The following is a 10,891-nucleotide window of genomic DNA, read 5'->3' as shown; positions in this document are numbered from 1 at the left end:
GTCCCCTGCCCCCCAGCCCCGCCCCTGCCTCTCTCTGTGCCTTTTGTTGAATGAATGAATGTGTGGTGTGGCTCTTAGCCAATAGTCGTGCTCAGACTTCTAAAATTACAGTTCTTAATAAATGTGTGAAAATAAGCATATCTGGGGACTTGGAAAAGTTCATAGAAAAAGTGGATTTAAATAAAGAACACATTTCTTTTGGTGCACAAAAGTTTTGAAATCCCATGTGTAAGACACATGTCCATGAACTTTTAGTTTTCTGGTTTTGGGTTTTTTTCTGCCTTTTTTTGTTTGTTTGTTTGGTTTTTTTGTATGCTATAGGGCATGCACGCTCACTGGAGAGAGACAGAGAAACAGAGAGAGAGATAAAGAGAGAGACAGAGTGAGAAATCACCCCTCAGGAGGGATTGCTGCACTGCGACCCCTTCTCCTCTGCTCCCCTCTTGGGACTTTGGGCACGCACGCACACATACACACTGGGCATATTTTTTAAGCAGCCAGGTGTGGGACTTGAACCTCCAAGTCAGCCATGTGGAATCGAGCCCCCTTAAGCACCATGCCACCAACTAGTCCACCCGTGACCTTTTTGAATACTCCCTCATAGTGTTTACTTCTACACACAGATAGTCAAAAACTAAAGTCTCAGCACTCACCCTGACTGTGGGATCCGCGCTGACGTTTTCCCTCTGCCTCCTGTATTGTTTGGATCTCGTAAAGAAAGCGAGGATTGTAGCTGAGTGGATTTCACTCCCCAGACTACTGCATCCTGGCCCACGCCATGGAAAGCGTTGCTATGGAACATGCTGGAAGTCAGACTCTTGTTCTTTGCCATCGGGAGAGTCACTGGGGTTGTCTGTGAGGTGTGTCCCCTTGATTTTTATTTGTGCTGATTGTGAAGGATATAGAAAGGGGCTGTCAGATGGCCACACGGGAGCGAGCACCGTGGCGGCTTGAAGACTGACTGTGTTTAACGCACTCTGGGGTTCTGCTAGCCTACAGAGGGGTTTCGGATACAGGAGCTTTGGACTCTGAAAGGAAATGCAGCCAATATTCTTTTTGTGACATGTCTGTCGTCCTGGCAGAGTCTGAGGTGGCAGCCAGGGGCCAAACACATTGATGCGTCCTCAGCAAATGTCTGAATATTTGTACTCCACCGGAAATGGACCATAAACACCCTCATGTCAGCGTAGCTCACAAATGAGATGGGGAAACATGGTCCGTTTTCAGAACTGTCAGGATTTTCTTATCCACGTATCATGTTTTTCCTTTTCAAAATCCAGCAGGGACATTTATCCCTTTAGGGGACCAGTGATTGGCTCGGAGAAGGAAGCCAGAAACTAGTGTGGCGTGAGCAACTGAGACCAGCTGCAGCTCACAGAGAACTCCTGCTGTGACGAGCAACGGCCTTTGGGGAGACGACCCTCGGGCTCCTGCCCAAGGCCCTGCCATGTAACCCCATTTCTTGCAAGTAGGCAGAAACCTTACTATGTCCACTCAGGCTCCCTCACAAGGGGCAGAGGGAAGGGGAGGCTTGTGGAAGCTTTAATGTTTTCCCCTTTTCCTTGAGGCCTTGCCTGTGAGGAAAGAAGAGGCAGACTGACTGGTTTTAGAGACTTAATGATGAATACAACCTTTACCCACTTGGTCTGGGTCCAGGAAAGTAGCCAAGTTCAAAATTCCCTTCTTAGCTTCGTTACGCTACAAATACTGAGATGTAGGGTGAGACTCCGTGGGTGTTCTGATTCTGTTCTGGTTTTGTGTTTTGTACAGAAGTCTTAGCTTGTTAGGAATCTGGGTCCTATGGACTTGGCCTGTTAAAGCTCTGGGTCAAATTCTGACTCTCAGCAATCCCTTGGCACTTTTCATGCACACCTTCATTTAAGCTTCTCTTCGTTTATGCATGTATCGTGTTGTCGGGAAAGTGGTGACGCATCGTTTCACAGGAAAACAGAGAAATACGTCATGATTTTCCCGACGACCTAATAGATGATGCCAACACTGTGACCTCACTCTGTTGTTGGGAGGATTAAAGAAGATGGTACATGTAAAGCACTTGTCACAAACCTGTATTCTTTTGTGGTTGTTAATAATAATACTAACAGTGATGACCTTGCCAGCTGCTGTGGCCCTGATTGGACCCATTTCCCTGGGAGGGCAATGGCCTTTCTTGTGAACCCTACAGACGGCCATTCCAGGGCCGGGAGCTCGGATCTCCTCTTTGCCAGTAAATGGTGGCCCTTTCCTCTCCCTGCATAGACTGGATGTTACATCTAAGCCAACCTACTGCAATTCACAAGGTCTCCATGCAATTGGGATTTCCTTCCCCAAAGTTGGCAGACACCGTGTCCGTGGACCTCAGGTTTGGATCTGATGAATGGAAGAGACAAAGGTGGCTGCTTTGTGCCGATACAGCATGGGTGAGCGAGGCTGCCGCCGATGGGGAAAGTACTGAGGGCACAAGGGCACACCTGCTAGATCGCGTGTAAATGGTATTTTCCCTGCGAAGTCTCAATACCTCCCCGGGGCATCGCCGTTCAGGTTCCTGAGCTCCTCTTCTCTGGCATTTCCTCGTGGGGGGTTTACTCTTGAGAGATCACTGTGGCAGGAGAAGCATTTTGCCTCCATGAAGACGATGTCAACGTCTCAGAATCCAGGACGTTTTAAGGCAGGATTCCAACCTCATTACTGCCAGGAATAAAATTCTTCCAAGGTGGAAGTGTCCTCTCTTAGAACTCAAATCTGTCTCAGAATAGCTTTTTTTTTTCCCCTTTGTTTTTGAAGCTAAGCAATTACTTCTTTTTTTTTTTTCTGAAGAAGAAAAAAACTGTACTAATGCACAAAACTCTCTTTTTCCCCTTTCATTTATTTGAAATTGAACTTAACAAAGTCAGCTCCGAGCAGGCACTGTGTATGAGTAATGCGTTTTGTCCATAAAAGACCATTGACTCGAATGCTTTGGGAGTGCTGATTCTCGCTCTGCTTTGTGTGAGCGTCCATAATGACAAAGTGCTCGTGTCAGAGTGGATAATGAAACTATAAATTGTTTTCATGAATGCTCTGAATTTGGTCTTTTACGGGGCAAATTCAAAAGGTATTTAGTGCCACATTTCACATATATGAATAACACTGGATGATCCAATATATTCAATAAACAGAACGAGTCCTGGCCAGGCCCCCACTGGCCACGGTGGAGCGTGATTGGCAGGTGAAGGGGGTTCATGGTGCAAGGGAGTGTAGAGAAGGGACCGACCAAGGCATCCCCTTACTCTGAGGCAAGAGTTTCAGCCCGGTGCTCCCAACTATTTGGGAGAACTCAAAGTGGCTAAAATACTTGCTCCTACAATTGGTCTTTGGGTGGTGGGTGCCTGCATTTGAATCATGGAAGAAGTTGTACATATCCCGGCCAAGTCGCTGGACACATTTGCAAGTGAGAAAGTGTCTGCTCGGTCGCGTGGGCAAGTGCAATCTATTGCAGTGATTTATGGTTCAATTAAATTGTTTTTAATAACATTTTTGGGTATTTCTTTCGTGAGTGGAGCCTATGGGCTTATCTCAGAAAACTTCAAAAACAAAAAGGCATAAAGAAAAAAAACGTAAAAAGTAGGCAAATCATTTCACTGCCAAGAGAGTATCCTTAGCAATATTTTGACCATTTTCTAAAATGAAATACCTTTCTAGATATAAAATTAAAATTTAATAAAAATTTTATGTACTCATTTCTGGATCTCAGAAGCCTTTTTAAACAAAATTGGGGTTCAGTATCTGTTTACTCATCTATAGTCATTTATTCTTCACACGCCCCGTCTTCAAAGATGGTCAGATTCAAACAGTTCAACAGTGGAGATGAAGGAGGGAGAGCTGCGGATCCTTTTCCTCCACAAACCGGTCTCACTCTTCAGTTCATCTCTCTCTGAAGGGATTCGAAAAGTGTGTGGGAAAATGGAATGAACGGAGGAGTTTATTTTGGTGTAAACAGATCTTCGAAGTCTATGCGGAGTTGTTCCATCTTATAATTTGTAGACATGTTCTGCTTTTCAATGGAGTGGCCAATGACATGTTAGGCTTTGGTTGGGAAATTCGGTAGGGTCCTGTCGTGAGTGGACTGCATGTTGGGCACCATGACAGCATCCGTGTGGCGGTGAGCGGGCTCTGACCCTTTGCCCTGCTCTGTTCGCAGTACCTGGTCTGTAAGCGGAAGCTGGAGAGTAAGAAGGAAGCCCTGCTGATCCTGTCCAAGGAGCTGGACACCTGCCAGCAGGAAAGGGACCAGTACAAACTCATGGCCAACCAGCTTCGCGAGCGCCACCAGGCCCTGAAGAAGAAGTACCGGGAGCTGATCGTAGGTGTTGGGCTCGGCCACCTCCCTGTGCCCGCGCCCGCGCTAGGAAGGGGGCATTTTCACACCCCACGTCTTCAGAGATGGCTCAATTCAGATAGCTCAGGAGGGGAGATGAAGAGGGAAAGCTGCCAACCCTGTTTCCTCCACAACCCAGTCTCGCTCCTCAACTCACATACCTCCGAAGGGATTCGGAAAGTGTGTGGAAAATGGAACGAAAGGGGGAGTTTATTTTGGTGTACACAGATTTTTGAAGTCCATGTATAGTTTTTTTGTTTCCGTAGAAGTGTTTTCCATGAGCCTTTCGAAGTATATACATATTTCCAGACTGCTCACACCTGTGGACATATGTACATGTATGTTTGTTTTCGTGTGTGGCTGCTGTCTTACCCATTTATGTATTTATATAGAGGTTGTTTTCTTTTGAAATTTCCAGTGGGTGAGGGTATGTGTATTTACAGAAGAGAGAGAGAGACAGAGAGACAGAGAGAAAGCAAGAACCGTGCTCCCCCATGGAGAATGGCCACACTGTAATCCCTTCTCCATCTCTGCCTCCTTTTGGGATTTCAGGCACGGATGCCCATGGGCCCTCTATGTTTCTTAAGCCATTGGGTCCAGAACTTGAACTGTACAGTTGGCCATGTGGGATCCAGCTGCCTTGCCCACAGTCCAAAGGTGTTTATGTTTGTTTGTTTTATTTTTTTTTAAAGAGGATTTGTATAATAATTTTTTGAGAGATTTTTGCTATTGGGTGCATAGGCTTGCTGGGGAGACAGAGAGACAGAAAGCAAGAAATCACCCCCCTGGGGGCATGGCCACACCACAATCCCCTCTCCTCCATTCTCCTCTCCTCCATTCTCCTCTTGGGATTTTGAGAATGCACACACACACACGCACCTGGCATGAGTTTTAAGCCACCAGGTCTGGGATTCAAACCGCACTCGAGTATGTGGGAGTCCAGCGACATAACCACTACACCATCTGCTGGCCCTGGATTTGTATTCTACGTCTGTTCTAATACAGAGACCACTAGCTACGTATGTCAATTTAAATTGAACAAGAATTAAAATCAGAAACTCAGTTTTTCAAACTCACTTGTCACGCTGTCGAGACTCTGTTGCCCCAGGTGGCTACTGTACTGGACAGGACTGATCCGGAAAACTTCCGAGGTGGCTACACTATCAGGTGGTGAAGGCGCACGATGTTGTCATCCAGTGTAGACAGTGCTGTTGGACAGCATGGTATCAATGTTGTTCTAAAACATGCTCGTCTCACTCAACACTTTATTCGGATGTCTTTCTGAGCCACGCTTGCATACTTAACTCATCCTTAGAACAGTAGCGTAGTAACCACAGTATGGATAGGTGTGTCCCTCTTCATGCCCTTACCTACACCCTGGGCTTGGAGGTTTTCTCTAAGTTTTCAGTGACAAGATTTTTAAGGCTGCAAATGATGCTGAAGTGGCGGACGTGAATTGCACAGAGCTGTTTTGCATTCTCCCCTCTTTTTTTTCTCATTGGTGCAATCTCTTTTTTTTTTTTTTAAGTGCAGACACCATGCTAACATCTAGCCATCTGTGCTGGGGTCATCAGACTGGCAGGGGCAGAAATAGAACTGAAAGATTCCTTGGGTTAAGAGAACATTGACCTACACATAGACAGCATCAGCAGAGAGAATTTAGCATCTACTCATTCGCTTCAGATATTTTTATCACCAGATGGCACCAAAAGGAGAGAAATAGAGTCTTTTTAGAACAAAAAGTCTTAATAGGACTGGAAGTTTCCTTTTTTCCCCCCTCTCTCTCTTTCTCTCTATTTTTTTAGCAGACCCTACCTTCCCCCCCCCATTTTTTTGTCCATTGAGGAAAAACTCAGGAGTGTATATGTGTGTGTGTGTGTGTGTGTGTGTGTGTGTGTGTGTGTTGTGTACATGTACATGTGTGTGCATCCATTTCTGTTCCTCTGGTCTTAACTATACTATTTAAAAGAGGAGCTCAAACCCAATGAGCAATTATTTCAGTGTAGGCTTTGCCCAGAAATAGTACTGCCCATCACGGAGGTGCAGACAGGTACAAACAGCGGGGCCAAGCTGCCCAAGGCTGGGGCTTCACCGAGCTCGAGTTGCAGACCTGCCTAACAGGCCGGTCACGGCAGGTGCTCCATGGTCTCAGCTAACCAGGAGCTGAGACTGTCAGAAATACACCCCGGAACTCTCTCCTTCCATATATACAGATCTGATCGATCCAGTTTTGTTTGTTTGAGTCATGTAAGTTTCAGAAAATAAGTAAGAGAAATTCAAAGCATTTGGAATTCAAGTGTAAATGTACTTGGTACAAAAGTTGTTTTGAGATCGCTCCCTGTTTTTGTTGTTCTGTTTTGTTTTGTTTTGTTTTTGTTTTTACTAAGCATTTTCCATGAACATTTGAAGACCCCTAGAATAGTTTTCATCCTAACGGGAACTGACTCATCCTAACTGATTTTCCCAAAATAACTCTAGGAACTAGTTTAGTTTATACCTAACTTAAAAAAATATATGTTTGAGTTTGGTTCAGCGTATTACTGGTTGCAGGGTGATGAGAGTGGGTAGGCTTCAGCTTTGGGTTCATAGTTGGTTCAACTTCTTGAACGGTTCCTGAAGCACATCTTTTCTCAAAAAATAGTGAAATGTAATATCTGTTTCTTTATAGGATGGAGATCCTTCACTTCCTCCTGAAAAGAGGAAACAGGTAAGACGTGGTCCTGGTTTCAGATTGTATTATTATTTTTTTAAATCACCAGAGGCATATGCGCTCTCCAGAGAAGAGAGATAGAGACAGAGATAGATGGATAGAAAGTACTCTCCCCCATGGGGCGCGGCCACTCCACAATCCCGTCTCCTCTAGTTCTCCATTCTGTCGGGATGTGGGGCAAGCACACACGTGTGTCTGGCATGGTTTCCAAGCTGCCAGGTCCAAGGTTCAAACCATGGGTAGCCATGTTTGTTCTGGCTCCTTACGCTTAGTGCTTGACCACTGTGCAATGGGGCCAGCCCTCAGATGATACGAGACCTTACAGCAACTGGGATACTCTGAGGATCCCAACATGTAGAGAGAATGCCTTTTCCTTGTCTGCAATCCTCTGTGTCCCAGGAAGGTGTGGCAGTGGAGGTCAGGCTATGACAAGAGTAGCAGCGCGGTGAAGGGACCCAATGGGGTCTGGCGGGATGGAGGGGAAGGGGCAGTTGCCCGGTTGCCTGCATTCCGTCCCCCATTGGGGATCTTGTTGGGAAACAAGGTCTGCTGCTCCATCTCCTGTTGCTCTGAGCATCCTGTGTCATCCCGGGGTTCTGCCACACTGTTCCAGTGGGTTTTGCTCATAATACTTTCCATTTCTTTCTGGGCTATCTCCTTCCCTCTGTTCTAACTTTTCAGATATGTGTTATTTGTTCCTTTCTGCAGCTAAAACTTAGAAACGATTTTTTTCAAGTTGTCTGATCCCTCACACACATACACAAAAATCCTATCGGTGTTGAGTCATCCGAAAGTCATGGCGTTTTTTTTTTTTTTTTTTTTTGTCTTTCTGTGCTAAACTGCATCATGACTTTTCCGACGACACAATATTTTGATTGGGTTGGAGCCTTGTTAAATTTATAGATGAATTTTTTTTTCCTCTCCCCTCTGTCTATTTATCTGTCTTTTTCCAAAGATACCTTTGCTAGAACTTCCCTCAGTTTCACATTTGTTCCCTGTGGGGATGCCCCAAATTTCAGCTTTTTATGGGCTTGAAGGCGCTGTCAAAGCTGTGCGGTCCACGTAATGGAAACGCCCCTTACCCTGAGTTGCCCCAAGCCCAGTGGCGGCCAATGAGAACACAGGAATGGTCTGGTCTCGTCCCAGCTGTAACGACCACTGCTCTGCTCACAGACCATGCGCCGGGCAGTGCATGGAAAATCTCTGGGGTCATCGCCTTGAGGTGTTCAACGCTGACCAACAGTATGTCCAACAGACACACAGAACTTCCAGCCTCAAAGCCCAGCTCTGCCTGGTGGTTGCCCTTTCAGCAATTCAGTGACGCTCCCCTCCTATTAACGTCACCACTTCATAATGCTCTCGGTTTGATGTAAAGTCAACATTTTCTGTGGAAAAATTTTTTTATATTTTTTTCCCAAATGAAATTGCATAAGAAAAAAAATTGGGAATAATTTGCCAGAGGGCACATGTGCTCAGGAGGTGAGGGGAGGGTGGTGGATGGGGAGTAGGGAAACACCCCTCGTGGGGCATGGCTGCCCTGCTGTCCCTTCATTGTTCCTCTCTCCTTTCGTGAGTTTGTGCACGCACACACACATGCCCAGCATGTATTTCTAAGCCACAGGTCCCGGATTTGACCCATGCATTTGGCCATGTGGGATCCAGCCACCTTAACCACCAGGCCACAAGGTGGTCCTCCATAACAATTTATCATTAATGTTTAAACATCGGAGCGCTTACTCTTGAATTGCTGGTGTTTTTTTGGTTTCGTGCTTTCAATAGCGATCAGTGGTCGTCTTTGCTGACGTTTTAGAATTTCTTACTGTTCACGGAGGAGTTTTATGGTTTTGAGTGAATTCATGTTCTGTGACTTTATAGTAAAAAACTGACACTGACTGAGGAGAATCTGATGAATCCCAGTGGGTCTGTCAAGCTGTTTTCCACAGCTCTGAAAATGCAAGTTCAACGTCCTGAACACCGGCTTCATAGCTGGCGACGTGCCGTTTAGTTTCTGTCTCCCCCGGATTTAGGCTGGCCATGGGAGCCTGGGCTCTGTGGCCGTCCTGCCTAGATGAAAACCACTGCCTTAAGCACAGCATAGGATGCTTTGGGGTGCAGGAATTCGGAAGTGCTTAAATATGAGGGGCTGGGCGACTTCCCCTGGTCAGGAGTGCAGAGGCAGCGTGTGGCCAAGGGCTTCACGGCATCCTCATGTTCTCCTTCTCTGCCCTGTGCTGCGTTTGGCAAATAAAAACCTGGGCTACCCGGATAAGTCTGAATTTCAGATAGAAATACAGAAAACTTGGAACTTGGGTGGTAGAAGTGTGTTTCCTGTGCAGTGTTGGAGACATGCGTATACTAAACTGTTGTTCATTGTTTGTCTCCAACTCACATCAGCTGGGCACCCCGGATCTTAGCTGACCGCTCTGCAGTGCTGCTGTGTTAAAGTCCGCTTCCTCTCGTACTTGGAACAGGCCTCGTTTTCTGGCCAGAGAGGCAGAAACCCCAGGCAGGGCCCGTCTGTCCCTCCAGTCTGGCGTGCTCCGATTCCTGGTCTAAGAACCGCGGTTGGCTATGTGGGACTCGGCCGCAAGGCTCAAGGCTAGCCCTTCCCTTTAATAGACTCCTGTTTTGCCGCATTGATGTTGCCTACCCCAGCTCTTCACTCTCGGCAGGTCCTGGTTGGGCTTTTAGTTGCCAGTGACAACATGAAGTGGTGTGGGCCAAAGAGGAGGTCCCCGGCTCCTGGGACCTCAGTCAGTTGAGCAGCCAATGGGAACAGCCATAGCCAGGGCTCGGGGGCCAGGGTCTGTCCCCGATGCAGCTTTCTCTCTGTGGCGGTGCTCATCTCTTTCTTTGGCCTGCATCCTCCCCAGGATGGGAAACATGGCTACCGACCGCTTTGGGGCTGCTGACCTACACCTTTGGCCACGAGGATGTGGCTGCTTCTAAGTCCCAGGAGAGCTCCTGTGGGGCGGGTTCAGGCCGGGGGCCCATCGCGGGATCCGACAGGTGTGTCAGGCACCCGAAGATATGAGGGAAGCGGTGCTGGGTAGACAGCGTCACGGCCGCCTGCTTCGGGCCTTCCCGACACAGTGGTGGCATGGCCTAGTGGTCACCTGCGGTCAGCCTCACCGCCTGCAGGGTGCCGAGCCAGCAGGTCGTCATGCTCACGCTTCGTTCTCGCACAGTGCAGGAAGTGGGCGCTGCTGCTACCGTGGCCATCTGACACACGGGGCCATCGAGCCATCGGAGGTGGCGGAGACTGTCCACCAGAAATAGGTAACTGGCTGGTGATGCAGCCAGAACTTGACCCCTGCAGGCTCCCCATGGTTCTCTCACACTGGGGGCCATGATGACCCAGGAAGTGCTGAGTGGGCACCTCGTGGGTGCCCAGTGCTGCTTTAGACAGCAGGGCTGCGGGGGTGACCGTCAGACCTAGATCCCCGAGCTGAGGAAGCATGCATTGTGGTGGCCACGCCTTCTGTTTGGGCTGTCAGGGTGGCCATGTTAATTATTTGTTATTTTATTAGACAGGAGGGCTGCAGGGGTGACCGTCATGGGGGAGTGGGGAGTGATAGCTCCAATACTTGAAAGAAAGAAGAATGTTACCCCTTTAACACGTTTTTAAATTTATTGTTCGTTTATTTAAGTGTGTGATTGGTTTGGGGGTAGGTGGTGTTACGTGGTCTTCTTCGTGAGCTTATTAAAGTTTTAGGTGGCGGTTACAATGAAACTTTCCATTAGCTGGAGGCAGACAGTGTTCGATGCAAGTATGGCACGGGAGAGGCAGGGTTCGTTTCTAAACCATGTCTTCAGCAGGGAGGCGG

The 10,891-nt window shown here is 47.5% G+C and overlaps 1 protein-coding gene across 1 annotated transcript in view; it reads left to right on the top strand.

Moving 5' to 3' along the window:
- Positions 1–10,891, top strand: part of CCDC149 (coiled-coil domain containing 149) — an 80,558-nt gene that overhangs the window by 20,203 nt on the left and 49,464 nt on the right. The window contains exons 2-3 of the mRNA XM_027774376.1: positions 4,178–4,339; positions 7,023–7,061. Of these exons, the coding sequence (XP_027630177.1) occupies positions 4,280–4,339; positions 7,023–7,061 (99 nt within the window). The 5' untranslated portion in view covers positions 4,178–4,279. The remainder of the gene's footprint in view (positions 1–4,177; positions 4,340–7,022; positions 7,062–10,891) is intronic.

This window comes from Tupaia chinensis, unplaced genomic scaffold (genome assembly GCF_000334495.1).
Source record: "Tupaia chinensis unplaced genomic scaffold, TupChi_1.0 Scaffold000426_1, whole genome shotgun sequence".
NCBI lineage: Eukaryota > Metazoa > Chordata > Mammalia > Scandentia > Tupaiidae > Tupaia > Tupaia belangeri.
Note: the sequence above shows the minus strand (reverse complement) of the source record. Positions and strands in the feature narration are given on the sequence as shown.